Below are 23,917 nucleotides of genomic sequence, written 5' to 3' on the forward strand. Positions count from 1 at the left end.
CGGTGGTGGGGGAGGGGAGGGTCGTGTGGGGAAGGGGTCTGAGCGGGCTCCTGGGTGTCGGGTCGGAGCAGGTCACCCGCCTGCTGGGGCCTGGGTGCGCCCCGCAGTGCCACGGGAGGGTCCCCGGAGCCACCTCTGGGCCCTCTGACACCCTTCTCTTTTCTAGCAGAGCGGGGAATTTCAAGGGTAGTCTCTGATGCCGAAAGAAACCAGCAATGGCATGGTGCAAGGCGCTACCTGGAAAAAGTGAGGGGCTTTCTATCTGTAAACCTTTCCCTCTTGTTTATTTGTTTCTCAGTTACAATTCCGGATTAATGCACGTTTATGTTGTAGGTTGGAGCTTGGAAATATAAAGTCTTGGAAATAGCCAGCAGAGGTACTTGGGATTGTGCTGAAAATGCTGGGAGAGAAAAAGCAATTAACTGTGAAAAGAGACCTTTATGCAGACCCCACATTTCCAGCCAATGATACCTCTATATATTTTAATTATTGCACCCCACTTGCACAGTTCAGAGGCGAGATCTCATGGTTGAGACCACAGGTGAGTTTTAAGGTAAAAAAAACCCTGAGATTTTAGCAGGACTGGACTTAAAGATAGTAGCTGGTAGCATTGAGTCATAGCTTTTGACTGTTTTTATTATTTCAAAATGTAGAGATGATAAAAGCAGTGCATGTCAGTATTAGCAATATAAGTTACAGTTTTTAAGTTTGCATACTTGTTTGTAAGTTTGATTTAAATTCTGATGTGGAACTTTTGAATTCCATGGCATTAATAGCAATTCAGATACTTTATCATAAATGTATTTCATTATGCAAATTATATACATACCAAGTTAAAAGCAGCATTATGTCATTCCCTACTTTTCAGTATATTGCATAACTGTCTTGAAAGCAGATAGTTGGATTTTAAAAATTGTCAGAAAGATATTGTTTTTTGCCATTGCTGGGGAATACTGTGCTTCAATAACAAGAAAATTGTATGTTTCTGTTAAGTTTATTACCTGTAGTATTGCTTTTAAACTATTACTGCTGGGTTTCAGAGGAAGCCATACGAGAGCTGAAAAGTTAAGAATGCATTTCTGCAGTACGTTCTTTGAAAGTGAAATATTTATGATACGGCCTTAGATGCGTAGAAAAAAATTTAAGTCTGTAAAAATGTAATGGGAAGAAAATGTATGCTGTCTCTAGCTGTATTATTTTTCTCCCCTACCTCTGCTGATGGCGGTAGAGCAGTGATGGAGCCGCTGGCGTACATGTATTGATTAATGGAACAATAGGCAGCAGAACTATTGAAGAAAAATTAAGCTAATTTTTCTGGTCTCAGTGTGGATCTCATAATTGGATATTCTGAGCGAAATATTTTTTTTTCAAGCTTTTTTATTTGGCCAGATAGAAATAACAAACAAATGACTTCACAGAGCTCAGCGTGCAACTTTCTGCTTTTCTGCCTTACACCTTGATCACTATTGAGGACTGATAAGTTAATCTCCATCTCTTGTAGTATTTACAGATGTGCGTTGTTCAGGACTTTGCATTTGAAATCATCTTTCACTGCCAAGTAATCTATTTTTTATTTGTCCTAGAAACTGTTGTTCTCTTACGGGAATTTTGAGATTTTTTTAGCTTGTGATGTGCAGTGCCATGTGAATGACCTCTATTCTGTCACTTTGATCTCTAACAAGGAGCTGATTAATTAATGTTGTGTTTTACTTACTGACCTCTCTGTTGAGGTTGCTCTTGATAGTGGCATCTGTGTACTAAAATCTCAGGGAACCAGACTTACCTCTCATAAAGCACTGGCGAAATAGCCACAAGGCAGTAATTTTGTTGTTGCCTGCTTAGGCTGTGCCTAAAGAAGAAGTGTTCTAGAGGTAAAAACTCCCTTCTTTTGTGAGGAGTCTCTGGAGCCTTCCTGTTCCCTGAAACACAGTCTTGCTTACACTGTCATGTAGGACTCAGCTTTAAGTCCCCTTTTTTTCATTTTAGGAAATTTGTTCTACTCCTCGGTTATTTTCAGACAAGCCACAGGATGTGCAAGTGAAACAAGGGATTTTGGGAGACTGTTGGTTCCTGTGTGCCTGTATAGCTCTGCAAAAGAGTAAATACCTACTAAATAAGGTACATAGAAGTTTCTTGTTCTGCATTTCAGAAGTTTTCTTCATCTGATTTACATTTGTATGTTCTTGAATCCATAGCATCCATTTGAACCTAAATTTTCTTATGCTCAGCTTTTACTACTTCTGTTGTGATATTTTTCTTTCTATGCTTTATTCCAAATGTTCAGTACGTTTTTGAGCGTCAGTTTCCTTAAAAAATAAAAATAAATAAATCACTATTTGTCTTGACTTTGGCTTGTGTCATCTTTTTCTCCAGGTAATCCCTCCAGGTCAGCCTAGCTGGACAGATGAGTCATATCAAGGCTGTTTCACTTGTCGAGTCTGGCAGTTTGGACACTGGGTGGAAGTAACCATTGATGACCGCTTGCCTTGCCTGGGTGGTAAACTCTGCTTTTCCCAGTGTCAGACAGAAGATTTGTTTTGGCTTCCACTACTGGAAAAAGCTTATGCAAAGTATGTGAACACTGTTACAGGGGAAAGTAAAGGGAGGTAGAATACCAGTTTACCTTATCTTTCCCTCACTTATTTTATCTGACTGTTTTGGGGATATTTAGATTTGCATATAATTCACTATAAAGTACAATGGTTGCCAGTTTTTCCATGCTGGGGTGTTTAGAGGTCTCTCTTTAAACTGTAAATCTGCAAGATGTGTTTCTAACTGCCTGTAAAGTAAGATACTTTTACTGAGAGAACTAGGGTGAAAAGTAAGAGCTGAAACTAATTATCACTTGTGGATTCAAATGATGGTCATTAAGTCACTATCCGTTGGTCATCTAATTTATGAAAGTCAAAGATTTTACTAATGCAGTATTTGAGAGCAACTGAGGGCTTAGTGAAAAGCAGTCAGTCAGCATGTAAATATTTTCACTGAAAGCAACAACATTACACTAGTTTATGCTAATCAAGGCTCTGGTTGTGAGTGTTTCACTGCTGCTTTTGCTTGTTTGGCTTGTTTTTTTCTTATTTGACAGAAGTTTATTATTTTGAAAAAAACCATGTTATTAACATGTTTGATAATGTAGCCATTTGATATTTTGTGAAATCTCTAGCAAAATGCTGATATTAGTCCAGACAGACAAAACGATTTGAAGACAAAACATGCTGGTGAGATAGGCACCAAGTGTCCAACAGGACTTGAAAGTAAGTTTGGGGCTGCCAGTAGAGGGCAGAAAAAAACTTTAAATATGAAGTAATTTCTTTAGCTGTAGATACGGTGAGCCTAAGCTGCAAAGCAGGTATAGCATGTTAAAGCTTCTCTGTATTGTAAGTTTGAAAGGTAATATTGTTTATTTGCTTGTTTTCTCTAGAATCATACCATTCTGTCTTGGTGGTCTTTCTCTGATCTATTTTGCTCTGTTTTGCATCAGATAGAATAGTCTCTTGATTTACTTAAACTTTTAGAAGGAAATGCAAGTTTGGTTGTTTGTGCAGAGTGAACAAAGAATATTTTAGGAAGAGGAAGAACTGTTATTTACTTATACAAAATGCAATTATATCATGAAAGATGGTGTTTTACACAGATTATAAGGTACAAGTGACTAGAGCTATGAGCAGTTTCTATATAGGAAGGACTAAATTTTAATTGCTTGAAGGGAAGTTTATTAAATGTCTGATGGCTTACATATTCTTTAGATGTTATGCTATAAATAAAATAGTATTTACTTTCTTTTGCCTGGTAGGGGATGAGGTAGGGTACAGTCACGACTGGAGTATGGAGCAGAATTGAAAATATACAAGAACCAAATTTATTTAGTTGTGCTGTTTGCAGAAACTCTTCTTTTCTTTTCTTTTTTTTTTTTTTAAAGACTGCATGGATCTTATGAACAATTATGGGCAGGACAGGTGGCAGATGCGTTAGTTGATTTGACTGGAGGTATTGCTGAAAGATGGACCCTGAAAGACTCTGGAAGAAACATGGAGAAAGAGAGGACTGGTATGGTTTTGGAGAAGACAGTGTTTAGGAGATTAATGAATCTGAAGGAACAGTGTGTAATAAGCTGCTCAGTCCTCAATTCCAGACAAGGTAATAGTAAAGTTCTAGACATTTTTAAGCTAAATTCTCAATTTAGCAGTGTTCAGAGCACCAGGCTGCCAGCAATTGTGTAGTGCTGATTCTGCTGCCATATGAGCTTCATGGTGCAATTATATCTAGCCCTATATAAATAAAGAATTAAGGATACTGTTAAGGCTGGGGCAGGGGTTATACAAGATGACTGGAAGCTAATGCGGTCAATTCTCCAATTAAAAAAATTAATTTCAGCCCCAAGAATTTGTAGAAGTTTGAAGTCAACAAGTAATTGCATTTAAAAATTTTAAAGTATTCTATTTCTATGTGGTCGCAAATAAAATGAGCTGTTTGGTTTTTTTTAATGCTGTTTTTATACTGATTTAATCACTTTAGCTTAAAATTGCTTTCTTTCACAAGAAAGTTTAACAGCTTTCATTGGAAAATATTGAGTAGGTTCTTTTGTTTGCCTTCTAATGCTATGTTATTTTTCTCTTCAGGGGCAAGTGAACTAGGAGAATTTCATGCCTTTATTGTGATAGACATGTTGAATCTTTCGAAAGTGTCAGGCAAGGAAATCTTCCTATTACGGATACGAAATCCTTGGGGTAGGCGATGCTGGAAAGGTCCCTGGTGTGAGGGGTGAGTAGGTTTATTTTTATTTGGAAAGTCATTTGTGAAAGAGTTCTGAAGCACAAAGCATATCTATGTATTGCAAAGGTGAATTTTGCTAATATTCTATAGTGGAGGGGAGAGACTTCAGTTTATATGTATTTGTTTTGAGAATTCAATAAGTCATACAACTCTTTGGTTGTAAGGCTAATCATTTTGATCCATTAGTTCTGGTAATCTAAATTTTTAATATTGAATAGCTTTTATTTACCAAAGCATCATACCTTTTTTTAAGAGGTAAACTTACAGGCTTAATATGTTAGTTTTATTTTCTTCTGTCTCCCATTTTTGTTGGGCATTTTTTGTCTTTTTTGCTCTGCAGTTGGTCTAAGGATCTTTGCTCAAAAGATGTTTGTGACTTGTAGTCACTCAGCCTTGCTCGGATCTTCTCATTTGATCTTGTCTCGGAGTTGCCAAAGATAAAGAAGGGTGTATGTATGAAACACAAAATGCAGCAGAAGGAAGGATGCTTGTGTGTTCTCAAGCTATTGCTGCAGATTAATATGAGTAGAAAAAGCTGGAATTGGTGCAAAGTACATATAAAGAAGAGATACATTTTAAAGGACATGCAGAACTGTATTTAGTAGTCAGATAGCTTGCAATAACAAGAATGAAGGGGCAGGCATTATTGGTTTGTTTAAAAAGTGTTAAGGTATTTAGACTGTACAAAAGAACATACAGTTCCTGACCCAAGGACCTTTCAGCATTAAAATATGGTAATACGATCACAGTAATAAGCAATTTAGAAAATTAGTTTTTTGCTGGCTTTAAAAGATAGTTTAATCATGTTAACTGAGACTTAATGTGTTCTGGTTGAGTTTTTTTATACACTCAGTCTCCTGTAGTAGTTTGTTTGCCGAACAGGAACTTGCCAAACAGTTGTGAGAGGATTGCATTTCACTGAGCAGCCTTAGAGCCCAGTCTTAATCAAGTGCAGAGCTCTACTTCATTGTTAGTAAAGCAAATAAAAATGTTGAAAGTGCTAGTTCTTAGTGGGCCCTGAATAATTAGTTGTTTATATTCTTGATTTATCATGGCTCAGCTAGCAGACTTGTAGGGATGCCTTCTGCTTGCTTCATACAGTGTTTCTTGATGTTCGCTGTACAGCATTAAAAGTCTTTCAGAACAGTCACTGTGCAGCTTGGTTCACTTCTTTCCTCATAGTTTTTAACAACCATTACAAGTCATTATTTCGGCTCATGCACTTTGGACACTGTACTGTCTGTTGTAAGCAAAGTAGCTACTTCTCGTGAGAGTATGCTACTCTAGTCCATCTGGTGTTGGGTTGGTTTGTTTCTAAGTTTTCTTTCAGATGTTGTGATTCATACTTTCTATTGTCCATCTCACTCACTAGCAGTGTGTATACAGGAAATATTGTATGCAAGTATTTGACAATAAAATGAAGAAACCTGTTTTTATTGTCGTGCTACACAGAATATTTGATAGAAGACTATTATGGAACTTTATGGGCAAAGAATTGACTTTGACTTCTGTCTTACTATGTGCAGTGGTCAAGGATGGAGCCAGCTGGATCCGGTAGTTGCCTCAGAACTGCTCTCTCAGATCCAAGAGGGAGAATTCTGGGTTGATGAAGAGGAATTTTTTAGGGAATTTGATGAGATTACCATGGGCTTTCCAATCAATGAGGAAGGACAACTTCAGAGCCTCCTTACAGGTATGGTATACGAAAAGATCTTTCTTGTACAAATAATTTTATTTCAATGGGAAAGACTGATTTGAATTGGAAATGTTGTAACTAGACCATAATTTCTCTTTCCCAGTCTCTCCCTCTGCTCCTGACCTGTATGCCTTTTTTGTCTTTGCTGCTGGGAGGAAAAGAGGGACAAGGAAATTGCAGATCTTCAGAGGAGTCTTTAATTTTTTGCTGAGATCTAGTTACTTGCTAGTGTGAGAGATTAGTGTTCTCTATCTAGAAGGCTGCTGTTTTGGAAAGCCTTGTGTTTTTTATTTTTTTGTTTTGAGGTGAAAGATAAACTTCAGATTGCTAAAAACAGCTTGCTTGTTACCTCTAAAAATCATGTCCTCAATCCACCATTACCAGTTGTGACAGCCATTCTCATTCCTCTCAAATCCTGATCATGAATATCTGCTTGGAGAAAGTGTCAGGGTTATTGCAGCATTTCTTCCTGGGGAATGTCTACCAAAATTCTGTTATATAAAATTAAATCATCTCCAGTGGCTGAGGTCTGCATCATGTTGTGTTTTTTTTTTTTTTTTTTTTTTTTTCTTGTTAGAGAAAGTGCTGTTTCACTCTCAGAATCTTTTTGGATCCTGGGTGAGAGGCCAGTCTGCAGGTGGTTGCCGTAACAACAGCAGCTTCCCTACCAATCCTAAATTCTGGCTGAGAGTCTGCGAGAAGAGTGAGGTGTGCATTGCTCTGCTGCAGAAGCACAGGAAATACAGTCCTGACTGGGCTGGAAGAATTCAAAATCTGACTCACTTAGCAGAGGAAAATCTATCTTTGGCTGAAGGCATACAAAGAAAGAATTACCAGGCTGTGGGACTACATGTCTGGAAGGTAATATGAAAGTGACATTTTTCTTTTTGCAAATGGAAGTTTTAAAACATTACTGAAATATCTGACTAAATTCTTCATTTTCTCTGACAGTGATATGATTCAACTGTTCAGATGTTTTACATCTCTGATTTATGTTAGAACGATCCTATTTATCTTGTAGAGCAGTTACTGTCTGTACAACCTATTAGTGGACTAGTACTTTGTTCTCATCTTTGAGTGCCAAGTAGCAGAACTTTTAGGACTGTTCCAAATTAGTGCATGACATTTCAGCTTAACTATTCAATGACGATTCCTGAATTTCCTTGTCCTGAATGTTAACTTTTTTTTGTTCCCTCTGATGTTCAGCTTGTTTGCTGATACTCTCTTCCTTACTTGTTCCTTCTTGTACAAGTCTGCATGTTTAAAAATGGTTTAAACAATATTCGATCATGTTCAATTTTATACAAGGTCATAATTTTTCCTAAATCACCATGCATTATTATGCATCTATTCTAGGTGGAGAAGAAGCGATTTAACCTTCCAAAGACCCTGTCTGCTCCTCCAGTTGTAGGTACCGTCTGCCATTCCTATGATAGAGAAGTGCATGTATGCTGTGACCTTTCCCCTGGGTATTATCTTGTTGTTCCCAGCACTTTTCTGAAGGATGAAGTAGGGCGTTTCTTGCTTCGTGTATTTTCAACGGGAAGGATCTCTCTCAGGTAGGTTTTAACAGAAATGGAAAATTTCATAAAATTCTTGGCGTGAACACATACATGAATTATGGCACTATGTGTAAGTGTTCAAAATGATTTGAAAGTTGTGCAGGGTACTAAATAACAGCATTGTTTTATCTCTGAATTCAGGTAAGTAGTCGCTATCTCCTTGTTTTTTGCATGAAGCTGCTATTACCCTTTGTTAAACACCTCTGAGTACCTCAGGGAGCTGGAAGTAGTCAGATGAGTTGCATCTTGACTCTAGCAATTGTAGCCTAGTATTTTGAGAAAGTGCATATTTCCTAAAGGAACTGAGTAACTTTCTGCAGAGCATATCTCTCAATGTGTGGAAGTTCTTAGTGTAGGGAAAAATTGAGATGTACCACAGGAGTTAAAAGCTGCTGTTATTAGTACAATCAGTGACAGAAAAGGAAAACAGTAAGTATATTATCATGTACGCTGAAAAAAATCTTGGCACATATACTAACAAAAAAGTGCCCGACACACAACATTGTTGACAGTGAGCAGTAAAGCTTCAAATGCAAATGGAGTGTCAGCAGTGGACATAGATGCCATGATATTCTCAGCTCATCTTTGCAGGAGAGGCGTGGAAAATAGCACTGACCTTTACGCTGTCTTCTTTAGTTGAATGAAGAATTGGATTTTGAATTAAAGCATTCAACACTGACAATACAGCTGAACTTCCTAATTGTGAATGTGTGAAGAAGTTTATCAACATTATGATAAAATGCTTGGAAGGATCACTGCATATTATGTCCTGTCCAATCTTTCCTCATACCTTGTAACACAAAATAGGCTTTTATAATGGACTCGGGATGGTCTTTCTGTATAACAATGCTTGCTGATCCAGCAGGAGACATGAGCAATGTCAACCAAATAGCTTCTGGTTGATTCTAATTTTTTTGACTGTAGCAGACTACAGAGCTATCTCAGCACTTTTAAGTCAATTATTCATGAGCAATTATATGCTGGTGACCATAGCCTTGAAGTAAATACTTAAGAAGATACAGTGATGAGTATTTGTGTGGAATAAGCAAAGTTATACCTTCTTCCAATAAAACTGAAAAAATCTGAGGTTATCTAGCAGCTTGCTAGGGAAATGCTGCTTCTAGGAAGGCTGATCATGTGAAGTAATGCATTATTGCATGATTATACAAAAATCTATGTGGCTTTAGGGTGGAGTTTGTGTATGCTATGTTGTTCTCTTGGAGTTCTGTGAATTAGCTGAGGACTCGGAGTTTTATGGTTCTTTTGCGGGAATTGGAAGTTCAGTGTTTTCATGTAAGCTTATGCAATACTAGTTCATTTTCTGTGAGCTGGGTGCCTAGATTTGTGGTTTGAAGTTGCACACATTGTACATTTAGTTCCTTTTTCTCTTTTACATTTGATAGTGAGATAAAACCACCACCCACCGATGCTACCTTCTGTGAAGAATTCCCAGCAGGTGAATGGGAGACAGTGCAGCTGCAGGGATGCTGGAAAAATGGTCAAAGTGCTGGAGGTAGCAGGAACTTCCCCTCCTTCCATATCAATCCCTGCTTTCCCCTCTCCATTCCTGCAGGACCAGGAAAAAGCAGTGTGAAAGTTACCCTCCGTCAGCACTGTCAAGATAGCAAGTGTCGTCCAATAGGTTTCCATATTTTCCAGGTAAGGCTTCTGGTCAGTTTGATTGCTCATTTGTCAAGTATAAAGGTAAACCTGTCAGCTCATTGCCTCTTGCCCTGGGCAAGGGAAATGCTGCTGCTAGGAAAAATGCAGGCTGATCATGTGAAGTAATGCATGTGAAAATAGCTTCATGCTGATTGTAACCAGATATCTGATTCCATCGAATCCTTCCAAAATCCTAAATTAGTTTAGAAATGATGAACTCTTGGAGATGGCTTTTAGGATTAATGCTATAGCTAGCTAACCTTGAATAAAACTATGCAGACAATTTAAAAAAGGTTTTGTTTTGTTTTTTCAGTTTTTGCACAGATGCAAAGTATTCTCAGTGTCTTAGGACTGAGGACCAAACTTTTTGGTAACTCTATAAAAAACTTAATTTCTTCATCTCTAATGATTATTTGCTTGTCCGTTGGCAAGTGATGTTGAACCTACAGACAAGATCAGGATTCAAAAGGACTTTGGTAGGTTGAAAAGATGATCTGAAACAAAACTAGGCGTGATCTAGTGTGGACAAGTGCAGGTTCTGTGTGTGTGTGCAACCCCCTAAATATAGACTGGGAAACATTGGGTTAGGTGGCTGTTTTGCCAGGAAAAATCTATAGGCTGTAGTGGAGCATGAACTTGGAATGAATTGATGATATGAGGCTTGGTAAGAAATCAACAAAGATGAAGAAGAAACTTGCATCTAAAACAAGTGATTTTCTTTCTTTTTTTTTCTTCTTCTTTCTTTTTGCTTTACACAGCAGAGGTCTAAATTCAGCTAGCTTTATTTTCAGAAAATGTGTTTCAAAAAAAGATGTTGCCCAAGCAGAGAGACTGGAGTTGAGCAAGAATGATCGTATGTCTAGAATATTATATAAGTGAAGAAAGATTGAAAGAATGGCATTTTTTATAAGAGACTGAACAGAAGTATAATAAAAGTTTTTAGTACAGGAAATGCAACTGGAAAGAGGAAGAACACAGTTTGTTCACCTGACACATGAGGTGGAAGGTAAGGGCATTAGGGTGCAGCAAGGAAGAGTGAGGTTAAACATTTGAAAAAAGCTTTAGAGCTATATGGATAGTGTGTTGTATAAGCTGCATACAAGCATGTTAAGAATGATTTTGCTTTATTTATTACTGCCTTATGACAGGGAGCGTGAACTAGAAGATTTCTTGAAGGTTTTCCCGCTCCCCCCCTCCTTGTTTTCTATAGTTCTGTATGTAAGGGTGAGCATTTGGCTTGGAACAGATGTGGAACATAACACTATAAACTTGTGAGATCTGAAATATTTAAAAAGATGTGTGTGTTTTTTGTTCTTTTTTGCAGGTACCTAACAGCAATTGGAAACCTCATACTTCCTCTTTTTTACACTTGGAACCACTGGTTAGCTGTGTACCTCACTGCTATTCGCAGGAAGTAAGCCAGCTTTGCAGGCTTCCTGCAGGAAGTTATGTAGTTATACCTTCTACGTACTTGCCAAATACAGAAGGCAATTTTACAGTAGTCATAGCAACCAAGATAGACAGGTAAAAATATGTTGCCTTCTGTTTGCGTTTATAGTATTTTTAAGTGCTCATACTGCAGAATGTTGGGGTACAGTAACTGTAGTAATGTGTTCTCGCTTTTTATAGAAACGCTTTTTAGTCTTTGTATTGCTGTTTCGTTCACAAGCACCACTTAAGCTTTGACTGTGTTGGAAGAATGACTAAAAAAGTATTTGTTAATCTTGCATCAGTTGCTGAGTAACAGGTGCCTAGTGCTGGAGAAGATGGCACTGAAGCAGCAGAGTATCAGCTGTATCCAGATATTAGGATTTATGTCAAAATTTTACTATGTTTTTTAATAAACAGGGTTGTTTTTGAGAAATTGTAATAAGTTGCAAGCCTTATTGCAGGTAGTTCCTCCTGATGTAATAATAGGTCCGAATCAGAGTTAGTAGGTTCCCTAACATTCCTTGTGGGTAAGGTTGTGGAGCAAAGCCTAGCTTAACATTCTCTTCTTTTTGAAGTGGGATAAAGTGATTGATGTTTGCAAAATCTCCCAATACTTTGAGTTGAAATAAGTGCGTTTTTGGATTTTGACAGGAAACGCATTCAGAGCCGGGAGACACTTGGACAAGTATTGCAAGAGGTGAGTGATTCATTTGTTCAGTTGCTCTAAAGGTGATGCAGAGGCATCATCAAGGCTTACGTATTAATTAATATTGAGAGTCATGCACTAGCAGACAGGACTTTAAAAGTTTTCTTCTACTTGTTGCACACTGGTAATCAGTAAAGCAGTTAATCTTTGTTTTTCTTGGTTTCTCAAACAGCAAAATAGCAGTTGTTAGCAACTAACGGACTTTGTCTTCTCACACTATTCAGATATGTGGAAGCTTCTCTTTGACTATTTTCTAAAGTCGTTATTTTCTCCTTTGATTCCTTCCTCAGCACCTACCTCTGCTGTAATGTCTGTGAGAAATTGGATAATTAGTGATGAGTACATGGTAGTACTTGAAATTTTCATTTGCTTTCAAAAGAATAAACACTCTATGTGTTTGGGTATAATTTGATGTATTCGTTCTTCTTTGTGTCACCATAAATCTACTTGCTTTAGTTATATGTTGTGTTCTTCCTCCATCTGGTTGACTGATATTGGTTGGGGCTCCTAAGTGTTGGTGTTCAGAAGTTCCAATGATACTGAAACGTTGTAAAGACTCTTAAAAAAAAAAAAAAAAAAAAAAAAAAAAAAAAAAAAAACCACAGCAAAAATAAAAGGGAAAGGACAGTCCAAAGACTAGTTTGCACCATACTGGAGTCTCATATTTTATTTACTTTTTCTCACAAGCCTGCACACAAAGTATCCTATAACTGTAATCCTCATTGGTGTGTGAACTATTTTGATAAAGTTAACATAACCTATTTAACATTTTGATGATGATATTTTGCCCTTTTAGATGTGCATGTGTCCTTAAAGGGTTGAATGCGAGTTCTGACTTGTTAACATTTATAGTATTTTTACTTGGTGGAAAGGAGAGCTTTGAATGCATTATTTTACCAACTGTTTAAAGATATCTGATTTGGTTGGTGGATCAAAGCATGGTCTTGATAATACTCTTTGCTTATTATGTGAGATCAGGACCATCTAGGTACTTGGCCCTTTCTCTCTGAGGCTTTGACCAAAACAAAACAAAATCTTAGGAAAAACTCTCCTCACTCAAGATTAGAATTGGCTTATTAATTCTCCTGTTCTAGGTCATGTTGGCCAGTGATTACATTTTGTTCTTAAAACCACACAAACAGTATGGATTTTGTGTGCTTCATGGAAACTGGCAAAGACCTGTACGTACTTTTCTCATGGTGCCTGTTTTAGTATTTAGAAGCTAAAGTATGTGATGAATCCTTTATTACTGTTGTTTTGGAAACAAAATGTTGCAAGGCTATTATTACAGAAAGAAGGATATATGCAAAGATATTTTCTTATATTAGTCCATAAAAGTGGTTGGATTTGGGAAAATGGTGCTTGCTGAAATCAAGGGAACAAACAATTCAGGATTCTTCAGGTCTTGGAGAATTTGGAAATGACAGTTGTCCTTGTCAGTGACAGATCTTGTTGATCCCTGAATCTAATCTCCAAAAGGATAGGGCTTTTCTAAAGACTGGATTTTAAATCATTTAATGCCTTCAGAGGTTTAACTTCTGAAGGGTTTAGGCAGTCTGCCTTACTGGGAAGATGGGCTATCAATGTGCATCAGAGCAGAGCTGGATGTCAGTGGATTTTTCTATAAGTTTGTCTATGTGACTTCTAACTACTGAAGTGATGGGATTTGAGTTTTGGGTTTTTTAAAGTTGTTTCACAGAAAGAGCTTGCATGATGTTATTTCGCCTTAATTTCTAAGTCTTCTCTGTTTTACTTTAATTCTTTATGAAATTCTTTTCTTTCTTGACATCTAAAAAAAGTTAGCTCGTGTAATAGCTTTTTTTTTTTCTGCCTTGTTCATTTTCTTGTAGGTCTCCTTTACAACTGTGATGAAAAAGTAATCTGGAATTCTCAACTGTCATTTTGGGAAACATTGAAAAGCTGAGGAATGCCTCACCTTTTGCTGTTTTCAGTTTTAAATGGAGTGACAAGAAGACTAATCTTAACCCAGTTTTTCACTGGTACCAACTGTCAGGCCTACAGTGACTTCTCTGTGTAAAAAAAAAACAAAAAACCAAAAAACAGAAAACAAAAAAACAAAACCCACCCTCCATAATCATATGCACTCTGAATATTTGTTCTTTCTGTACTTCTTAGAACCAGCATTGTACAGCAGGTCTTCATAAGGTACCTCAATTCTTCACAAATGCAAGTGGAGAATATGTGCATGTTTTAATCCAAGCTACGGTTTTAGAAGAAAAAACATAAAAATGTATGTGCATAATGAAATAATATATGGGAAAAAATATTTGAGCTTACAGAGTAACTTCAGGAGACCAAAGTGGGAACACAGAGGAAAGAAACTGGAGTTTCTGTTTCCGGTAGGACATACCTCAAGAACCATCACAATGCACTGGAGTAGAGAAAGTTCAAGTTGGTATCCTACACTGCCAGTCATGCTGCTGAGCACTTTATCACGGGCCCTTTGCTAACTGTGCAACTGGTAGGTTGAGAAGGAAGATTTTTGGTGAGTTTTTCTTTAATGAGCCACCACAAAGGAAAAATATCAGACTTGAAAACTTTTGTTTATGAACTATGATGTGGGACTGCTTTTATAAATCTCTAAGAATGGTGTTTTATGCGAGATTTGCCCTCATTGTAAGAAAAACAAAGTTTAAAAGATTTTTTTCTTAATTTCTGTTAGAAAGTATTTCTTACTCAAGAAGGGTTTTTTAGATGTTATATTTTCCTCAATAAAAATGGAGTAATGTTATGAACTTTTAAAATGTCTTTTATTAAAAAGGTGAAAACTGCCAGTGATGTTTTTGTTTTGTGATAGTAAACTTTGCAATGTGTTGGAGCATTGGTGTTTTTACCAAATGGGAGATGAACACTGGAAATAGAAGACTTGATTCTCCTCTCTAATATTACTAATATTCTACTTTCACTTTTAACTACACCCCAGCATAATTTGCTCTTGGTCCCGTTGAACTTTGAAAGCTGAAAGCATCTTGCAGCTGAATTTTAAGTTGTCAGATCTTTCCACATCTGTTGTGGAAGGATGAGGCAACAAAAGGAAAGACCAGGAGTACCAGATCTCTAATGTGCAAAGAACTGTATCTGGTGCTTGCTTTAACAAATATTGGCATCTTTTACTATCTTCATTTCTTGAAAGGCTGTTATTCTCGCTTTCAAATAGTAAATCATTGAAACAATAGTGTTTCTCAGTAGAAGGTAGTCTAGTAAAAGAAGAAAACCTTTGTAAGAAAAGCACCTGGATCCAAGAGAGGTGGTAAAATAGGAAACGGATACTGAAGAAGTAGTTGAAAGGTTTTCTAAATGAACTGTCATTATAATAGGCCCTATTTTGCAAACACTTATGCATGTGCTGAAGCTTCTCACAATACATAATGCTCCCAGGGAGTGTGAAAGGAAAAGGAGTCAAAACTGAGTGTATGTACACTGGTAACTTCTGCAAAAAGATGCAAGAAAAGAGCTGTGAAGAAAAGAACTTTTATGAACACAGAGTAGTGAATAACAGCATGCTGAAATAAAATTTTAATTTTTGCATCCTTGCTGCATCAGAACAGTTCTGCTATTTTAAGATAGTCTGGTATCTGATTGAGCACACATGCAGAAAACTCTGCTTGATACAGATCACTTCTCTAAAATACTACATTGAACTCTTTGCTACTGTGAGTATGTAAATGCTTTATTATTTTTTTCCTAACATATTATTGTGTACTTTTATATACCTAAGACATGATTATATGACCTTTAGCAAGTACATTTAATTTCAAAAAGCTCAAATGTACAAGGTCAGACCTCCTAAATAAAACACTTCCATATTAATTTGCTATACTGAGCTACCTAAATGTGAATTCAAATGAGATAGATATTTTAAAAAACATATATCTCTGTGATTATTGACTGACAGCAGTGCCTCTGCTTTGTAGAATGTTGCAGACTAGCGTGGAATAGCACAGAGTTTATATGAATGTGGCTGCAATATTGCACCCAAAATATACTCCAAATCGATTTCTTTTACTCCCTCAGGGATCTGGAATGAGAACGCCCGAAGCAGGTTGGTAAAGAAGATGAACAGTTCAACCTGTGCCATCTGTTCCCCCAAACACACACGGTGCCCTGTAGAAGATAGGGAAAGGGAGTTGTGTAAAGCTAAGTTTTGAAAAAGAACTTCAGAAAAAATTCTACTGAGCTCCATAAATTCTGTTGATTTAAGTTAATTTTTCTCTCATATAAAGAGAGAAGATGCTTTTGGGGAGGAATATTTACTTTTATTTAATTGAGAAACTATGTCTTTGGTGATGCCAACATCCTTTTTTTTTCTTCTTCTTTTTTTTCTTTTCTGGAGCATATATAAGATTCTTCCTTTTCATTTTTGCTTCTTGTTCTCTCTGTGTTGTGTTCTGTGACAACCATGAAGAGCTTCTCAGTTAAGGAGCCAGTTTTTAAAAGGCTTTGTATATAGTAGAGGCTTGTCTTTGGGAGTTGAGGGGCAAGAACCGGAACATTATGGGATACAGTTCTGAAGATAAATAGAAAGATGTAATTAGGCTTATTCCCATGTTATTAGAAAGTAACAACTGCTGGATTTGGCCCACATAGCACAGTATCTTCTCTCTGCCCAGGAGCAGATATTTGAAGTAAGGGAGTGAAACCTAGGCATATACAGAGCGATGTATAGACTCAATGACTCATTTTGGCATATCGTTTTCACAGTGTATTTCAGCATTCACAGATTTTATAAACAGAACCACGACCAAAGCAAGTAAAAAGGAAAATTTCCTATGCCCTGGTTAAAATGGTAACTTAAATTAGTTGTCTTCATGTAAACTGGTGGAGGAGGTAAGATGCTAAGTTATTTTGCAAATATGGTTTTCGGGTTTACAGGCAAATCGGGCAGATGGTTTTGAAAATTGGATTCACTATGTTTAACCTCACTGCTTTGTACATTGTTTAGTGTAGTAATTGCTTTTTTTTATCTGCAATAAATGAACAGTAGTATAATCTTTCACTGTAACATAAAAAGTTCTCAGCTAACATTGGTTTTGGGAGTAAATATGCTTCCAGTGTTTTTATTGTTTAATTTTTATATTTAAATTTTCAGGAAATAATGCCAGCTTCCTGTGTTGTGCTGCTTTTCCTTAAAATCTGATTATTGGAGAGGCTGATGAGAATACTCTCCAGGCTATGTTTTGTTCTGCTTTTCACTTTTTTTTTTTCCCCTTTGCCTTGTATCATTGCATTGTAAGTTAGGTATTTCTTATTGAACACCACAGTATTGCTTTTGAAAAGTTTGATTTTTTTTCTGATTACAAAATGATATTCTACTGAAAAGACTGGATGTTTCTAGTTTTCTGGAGATACTGGAGAACCTGTTCCTAGACTATTAGTATAGGTTTTGGGAGACAGAGGTTCAGTTTCCTGCCTTATCACATATTTCCTGTGTATATTTTTGACAAGATGTGTTACTGTGGTTTTTGGGTTCCCCATTTGTAATGTGAGAATAAATCCATTTCCTGATCTGAGGGTCTTAAGAGGATTCAACAGATTAAGAACTATGGGAAGCTCAGATATCCTGATAGTGGGGGCCATACATATACCAAGAAGATAGCATTATGTCTCCTAGTCATAAATGTCCTCTGTTCAAACGTATACAGACATAAAATGCAAGATAATATTTGTGGCCCTTGCAGTAGAACACCTGACTTTAAATTTTGTGTCAAACATACTTTTATAAAAGTGTGTTTCTGAAGTTGTAGAACTGAGATATTTAGAAACAGATTAATATTTTTAGTTCTTCCTCCAAGACACAGTGAACAAGATTAAAATGTCAGGACATTACCTGCTGAGAAAGGGAAGAATGCTTCTTTATTTACAAAGTTGCCATCCAAATCAAGGAAATGATCTGGACTGAACTTCCAAGAGGTCTCCCAGTGCTCAGAGTCATACACAACAGAGTGCAAATTTGGCAATACAAGTGTGCCCTGCAAAAAGAAGCAGAGACTGTATTTTCCATGTGTGATTGAATCCTTGTTGGCTTTTCCTTCTCTGTAGTAGATAATATGCCATCCTGCGCCTGGAGCCCAGTGTTTGGATTCTGCTTTGCCTTTTCCTATAGCCTGTACATCCAGGCAGAATGAACCATTGTATCTTCTGTTTGGTGTAAGGTGTTACATGTTTGGCTTTGTCTATATGTTATCTCCTGTCAGGGCTACTTAAGTTTCTTCCTGTCTGAGCCAGATTGCAGCTTGGATCACTTTAGATACTCATCGGACTAATCATATCAGGTTCCTTTTTTTGTACTTCTCACTGTGTCTTTCATTTCCAGCACAACAAATTCATGCTAACTGTCTTTAGGACACTTATATCATCTCATTGTGTCTCTTGGATCTGTGGCGGTGTACTGAGCTGTCGTTATCTTAAGCGTATGGTTTTATGTGTGTGGTTTTTTTTTTTTTTGGTCAGGGATGATCATTGGTAGCTGCAGGTAACATGTAACAGTTAACTAGCTTGAAATTCATTAAACCCCTCGTCTTCATCACTCCTTAAAACACATCCTCTGCTTTTATACCCAGACACCAACCCTATTTGGCTACTAGGAAAGGAGACTTCAGTTTTTGTGTTCATTGTTTGCTCCTTGTGCCGTTAGCCTTCTCCCAAACTTTCTTTTGCCTGTCATTGTGTAGACTTATCCTTCATTCAGGGCAGTCAGCTTTGTTTCCTGTCCGTGACATGCTACCACATGCTTCCAAAGCCAAGTTAGGAATTGCAGATGATAATGTGAGATAAATACTAAATATTAATAAGTGAAAGCCATAAGAAATATGAATAGGCACTCCATACCTTATTAATGTGATGGCCCAGCAAAGTTGTATTTCTCACACATTGTCGAGGGACCCCAACAGAAGTAACATTGCTGTACTGCAAGGTTTCATGAATCACAGCATTTGTGTATGGCTGTTTTTTACAGTCTTCATAGCTGATCAGTTGGGAGGGTTCCAGAACAGCTTCTATCTCTCTTTGAACCCTTTCTGCAGAGGAATGAAAATATTTTACTTTGTTCCCAGCAGTTTTCTGAATGTGATCCATGATTGGGGAAAAAAGAAATTGTGTTGCCATAAAATGCCTTGGCATGGGGTTTGACTGCTGTGTCGGTTTCCGTTCAAGAAAGGGCACATCCCCAGAGTACAAGGTGATCTCTGACTTAAGACACATCCCGCTTGGTGATGAATGTGTTTCCAAAAACACATTTATCCCAAAACTTTGAAATGACAGATGTCATTCTTCTTTATAAATACCTATCAGACGGTGCTTTTTTAAAGCTTGTCCTCTTTGAAGGTTAGGAAGAGTCTTGGTTACATACAAAATTATGTCTTTAGCTTGCTATTCTGCCTTTGTTTTATCTCACTAGAAGGGGATGATAGTGGCTTCTGTAAACTCCTGTTTGTGTTGCTTCTTAGAAAGCTGGTGGGGAAAATTCATGTTTGTTTCATTGATTAAACTTTAATTTCTTAGATCTCAATTACTGACATGTTACCATTTGTGTTATTCATTATTAACAGTTAATTTTGATGTATTTCTAAATGGCTGAACTACTGCTTACGCTGTAGTGATGTTCACTATGATGTAATGTTGAATGCAGTTCTCTCTGACAATGCGTTTTGCTCACCTTGTATTTCTGGGTATTTTACCATATACAGCAGAGCCCAGAGAAGGGTGGTACTTGTTGTTTCTGTCCCTCCCAGCAAAAGATCAACCGCAGTCTGAACCATGTTGTCTGTATTAAAAGTAGAGGTAGGGTCATCTTTGGTCTGTAGGGAATATTCACAAGAAGTGGATGATTTTAGACAGACTACTGGTCATGTGGGAACTGGCATTGCTTGATGAAAACAGTGAGCAGTCCACCAAAACATCTGTGCCAAACAAATGAAGTATGCATGTAAAAATTCTATAGCAGGATTTGAACAGCAGCTATTTGTAGTAGGCACTAGAGCCAAGGAGGGGTTAGTGTGATAAACAGATACTTACTTTTGCTATTTGAGCAAGGTAGAAGTCAATGAGATCCTGTGGATCACCTGCATTCTGTCTCTCTTGAATGTGGACCTCATTCATAACTAAATTGTGCATGAAATGATTGTACGCAAACACTTCCTGATGAGGTCCTGGGAAATGATGCATAAGCCATGGAAAAGCATCATACATCTGTGATTTTGAACAGAAAGGAAAAAACATGAGCTTTTTTAAATTGAGAAGCCAGTTCTGATTTCTGATAATGGCGTGGAATTGCTGCAATGCATGGGCTTCTAATTAGGATGAGAGGCAACAGACGTGAGTTGGGGCACGGGAAATTCTAAGTAGACGTAAGGGCTTTTATTTATTTAACCATGAGAGTGGTTGTATACTGGAACAGGTTGCCCAGAGAGGCTGTGTGGAATCTCCATCCATGGAGGTGTTCAAGACTTGACTAAAAAAGCCCCTGAGCAACCTCATCTAGTTGGACCTGCTTTGAGCAGGCTGTTGATGACCTTCAGAGGTACCTTCCAACCTAAATTAGTCTATGTTTCTAATGGGGATTATGAAACCTTTACATTGCCCTGTAAGTAAACTGGCATTGAAGAAAACTTGTTTGAGATTTATTAATGACCTTTTGATAATATTCTGTAGTCTAATTTGTAGTGATTATGTTTAAGGTCAATATCCAATTGCCAAACTTTTTATCCTTAATAGAGAGGTTGGAGACTGAATAGTTGTATGGAAGCTGACCTGACCTCTCAATCTTAGAAGGGTTTCCTCTAAGAGAGACTGGCAGGTGTATTTGTTAGGGAAAAGCATTTTTTTTTCCATTTGTTTGTATGGTGTATGTTTTGTTGTGGATGGGCTTCAGTCTCTAGGACTATTGACAAAACCTTTGTTTTATTTATGCCTGTGATGAGGAATCTATTGGCCAGCGCAAACCACGTAACTTGTCCTTCCCCATCACGACTGAAGTGTCAACACCATGTGATGAGTGGAACTTCAAACCTTTTTTGATTTGTGGACCCCATAAGCTTTCCAGGAGAGGTTTGTACTTTTGTGTGGCAAAGTTTAATTTAAAAAGAGGCTTACTTTTCTTAGTTGCTATTCACCGACTTTTTTGATGTAATTCGTGGACTACGGTAAGTTACTTTGAAAAATGTGGGAATCTTCACCACTGGAAAACAAACAGTAATGGCATAGTTCCAGTGTTCTGGGACAAGATGATGGATTTAGATAGTCTCTTCAGGCCTCCTTTCAGATCTTTTTTTTTTTTTTCTTCTCTCTTTGATTCACTTGGGACAGGACATCTCATTTTGCATATTTTTCTTATTAGCCCATATGATATATTGGATTTTTAAACTGATCAGGAACCTGGTAATGTTATTTTATATCTTCAAGTCAGTATGGGAGATTAATGGAGTTTTTACAATTTATAAGTTGTCTATTTTAAACTTTTATCATAATTTCTCTGAGCAGGCATGCTGAATTCTGTGAGCCGCAGTTTCCAGCTCAAGTCTTTTCAGCAAAATCAGGGCTGTTGATCAGACTCAGTGTGCAGTGTGGTCATGAAATATAAAAGTTTAATGCCATCTAGATGGACTCCCTAAGAACTCAACTCCTCTGAACCTCTTCAAACAACTGTCTGAGAGCTACAGGTATGGTCATTCATTTCACTTTGTTTTCTGATGGGTTTGATTTCTGGCTGGTTAATAGAGCAATGTGTCAGTTGTATAGCGTCGTGCGTTGTTTAGTCTTGAAAAATGAGTAGACAAAGATTCCTCTTTTATGTTGGCTTTAGTGAATTTTAATGTTAGGTTCAAGCAGGAAGATAGGAGGAGAGTTTCATGGGGCTGCAGATAACCAAGCATTTGCTTGCTTTACTCCTCTGAGCAGGCTTGACTTCTCCTTGCAATAACATGCAGCTCTTCTGCTTTAGTGGACTGCATGTGCAGATCCCTCACTTGGAGAGAGCATGGAAGTGGAGCAGCCTTTAGAGGGGAAGGAATGTGCTTCTGTACTTTTTTATTTGTTTCTTTAGTTTTAAGGAGGGAGAAATTGAAATGGAAAAGGTTAAGCAGCAACATTTTCATCAGCCTGGTTCTATGAGTCTTGCATTTGAAGAGTTAAACATTCAAAAGTTTGTAAGGAGCAATTTGAAATTAAATACTTCTTAGGACTTTATCAGCCAGTCCTAACAGTTCCAGGATAACTCTTATTTTTGCCAAAGATTGCAGTGTTACTGAGTTTCCTTACCGAGCAGTCTTACATCTGCCGCATTCTTCAGATTTAGATGCTGTCTGGGTCTTTAAAATGAGTAACTTGATGAAATCATCCAACTCACCTGACTTACTGGTTGTGTTCATCAGAGTTTTATTTCTTTATTTTAGTATGTTTTTTTTCTCCTTTTCATCCAGCTAAACCACTGTGGTTAAAAGAAAGTGAGCTGCAGTCTATTTCTGTTTGCTTGTGAACTTAATTGTTTGCAGAGTTTCTAAAGACTGCAACCGTGAAAGACCACTGAAGGCTGTTCATGGCATGCCTGTGTCAATGAGAATATGATCTGTAGACTTCAAAATTACCAGAATTAAACTGAACTGACTCTTGAAAATATCTATTAATAATAGTTATCATGAGGAAATGTTTTTTAAAAAAAAAAGCCGAGTGTGATTTTCAAATTCTAAGATGAGTTTGCACATTGACAGGTTTAAAAACACAAAACAGCTTATGCTTGATGCTTATGATACTGAACGAGTAGCCGGTTTCATTTTTGAGGAACAGGTTGTTGGTGTTTAATAATAATGGCATTAATGTTGTACACAGTGTAAATGCAGCCTGCAGAGCTCATTGTTTTATATTTGAAGTTAGGATTGTTTTTTTCCCCCTTCACATAACTTGCTCTATAGCTGTCTGTGTTGAATTTTATCTGTTATTTAGCACTCAGCCACTGAGTGTTGCAGAGTTCTTTCAAAGTTCTTCTGCCATTCTCCAGTTAGCCCTTGTCTTTATCATTGTGAATAATTTAGTACCATCAGCAAACTGCAGTCACTGAGCATGCCTTCGTCAGATCAGTTACAGCTCTGTTGGATAGCACTGAACAGACCCCTGCAGAACTTCACTAGTTGGTAACTGAGATTATCAGAAATAAGAAGACAATTTTTAAAAGAAAGTTGCTCACATCCACTTGAGACACATGGAAAGGCTCAAACTCTGGCAAGCTGGAGGTGAAAACACAGTAAGCAGGTCACTGGTCCTGGAAAACTTTTCTTAATCTTTTGAGTTTGAACATTGACCCATTTGCAAAAAGCCTCAGCCAATAATAAAACCTTTTTTCCACATGCACCAGGAGTGGGAAACCCACTGGAGAGTCTGTAACCATGTTAGCCTGCTTTTTTCTTTTTCCAGTTTTCTGTAGTAGGTGGTATGCATTTGCCTTTTATGCTTCTTGAAGTAGTCTTCGGCAGTTTCTAAAAATTGAATCTCAGCATCGTGGCACAGTGTGGCGTTTGCCTAGTTTGCGTGGTGTAGTTGAATTCTCCAATTACTGTGATGTTTCTTGCCCTTGCAGCCCTTCTGATCATTGTTGTAGTAAGTGTTGCCATCTTGCTTGGAGCATGGAGGAGAGATCAGTAACAGATCTAACACTACGTCTTTCATGCTTAGGCCTAGCGTTTTACTTTATTTGGATTAAATTTTTAAGTTATAAATCTGTGTTCTTATTTGCATGATTAGTTTGTTAATCTGACATAAAGCTTTCATTAACATACAGTGTACTCCACTACTGGCATGGTCCACTTTATTTTTTCTGTGTACTTTGTGTCACAGTGGTATGGTGTATCCCACGCCGAGTAGTCCTGCTGTTTGCAAAGTGATCTGATCCTTCTGCCTGTTGTCTGCTCTTCTGGACCTTTTCGCAGGGTAAATCTGGCCCAGTCTGGTGTGGTTTGGCTTTTTGAAACTGTGGGCACTGTGTTCTCCTAGTGATGGGTGAGAGCTGCAAGCATGCTGAGGTCAGGTGAGGCAAGGTTATTTCAGAAAAGTTTAGGATGAAGTTACAAGGAAGCA

General features: G+C 37.5%; 2 protein-coding genes across 7 annotated transcripts; one reads left to right on the forward strand and one right to left on the reverse strand.

Moving 5' to 3' along the window:
* The first annotated feature begins 168 nt into the window (after nt 1–168).
* CAPN10 (calpain 10) lies at nt 169–14,585 on the forward strand. Of its 6 annotated transcripts, XM_067301716.1 has the most exons (14): nt 169–246; nt 334–541; nt 1,987–2,118; nt 2,374–2,570; nt 3,923–4,140; nt 4,623–4,764; nt 6,303–6,469; nt 7,050–7,333; nt 7,829–8,031; nt 9,438–9,490; nt 9,608–9,693; nt 11,021–11,220; nt 11,779–11,824; nt 13,684–14,585. In XM_067301716.1, the coding sequence occupies exons 2-14, from the start codon at nt 398–400 to the stop codon at nt 13,711–13,713; spliced, it is 1,902 nt and encodes a 633-aa protein (XP_067157817.1). In that variant the 5' UTR covers nt 169–246; nt 334–397; the 3' UTR covers nt 13,714–14,585. The 6 variants fall into 6 exon arrangements, with proteins under 6 accessions (XP_067157817.1, XP_067157815.1, XP_067157816.1 ...); XM_067301714.1 differs by having other exon boundaries at nt 9,438–9,693; XM_067301715.1 differs by having other exon boundaries at nt 9,438–9,693; nt 11,021–11,110.
* Nucleotides 14,586–15,779: 1,194 nt separating this feature from the next.
* LOC106483784 (cytochrome P450 2J2-like) lies at nt 15,780–20,041 on the reverse strand. Its single transcript, XM_013941799.2, has 5 exons — nt 19,868–20,041; nt 19,509–19,650; nt 18,683–18,870; nt 17,682–17,823; nt 15,780–15,958 (listed from the first exon to the last, which is right to left on the reverse strand). Exons 1-5 carry the CDS (start codon nt 20,039–20,041, stop codon nt 15,780–15,782), a joined length of 825 nt encoding a protein of 274 aa, XP_013797253.2.
* Between the last annotated feature and the right edge of the window lie 3,876 nt (nt 20,042–23,917).

The sequence above is a fragment of the Apteryx mantelli genome, chromosome 9, assembly GCF_036417845.1.
Source record: "Apteryx mantelli isolate bAptMan1 chromosome 9, bAptMan1.hap1, whole genome shotgun sequence".
Taxonomy (NCBI): Eukaryota; Metazoa; Chordata; class Aves; order Apterygiformes; family Apterygidae; genus Apteryx; species Apteryx mantelli.

Bases quoted from the DNA above. Each gene is read 5' to 3' on its own strand.
- CAPN10 (XM_067301714.1), top strand. From the start codon at position 398: ATGCTGGGAGAGAAAAAGCAATTAACTGTGAAAAGAGACCTTTATGCA. The intron at 4,765-6,302 runs GTGAGTAGGTTT...TACTATGTGCAG, and splicing joins AAAGGTCCCTGGTGTGAGGG to TGGTCAAGGATGGAGCCAGC. The intron at 8,032-9,437 runs GTAGGTTTTAAC...TACATTTGATAG, and splicing joins ACGGGAAGGATCTCTCTCAG to TGAGATAAAACCACCACCCA.
- LOC106483784 (XM_013941799.2), bottom strand. From the start codon at position 20,041: ATGTATGATGCTTTTCCATGGCTTATGCATCATTTCCCAGGACCTCAT. The intron at 18,871-19,508 runs GTGAGCAAAACG...ATTCCTCTGCAG, and splicing joins AAAATACCCAGAAATACAAG to AAAGGGTTCAAAGAGAGATA. The intron at 15,959-17,681 runs GTAATGTCCTGA...TATCTTCTACAG, and splicing joins ATTCTTCCCTTTCTCAGCAG to GGCACCGTGTGTGTTTGGGG.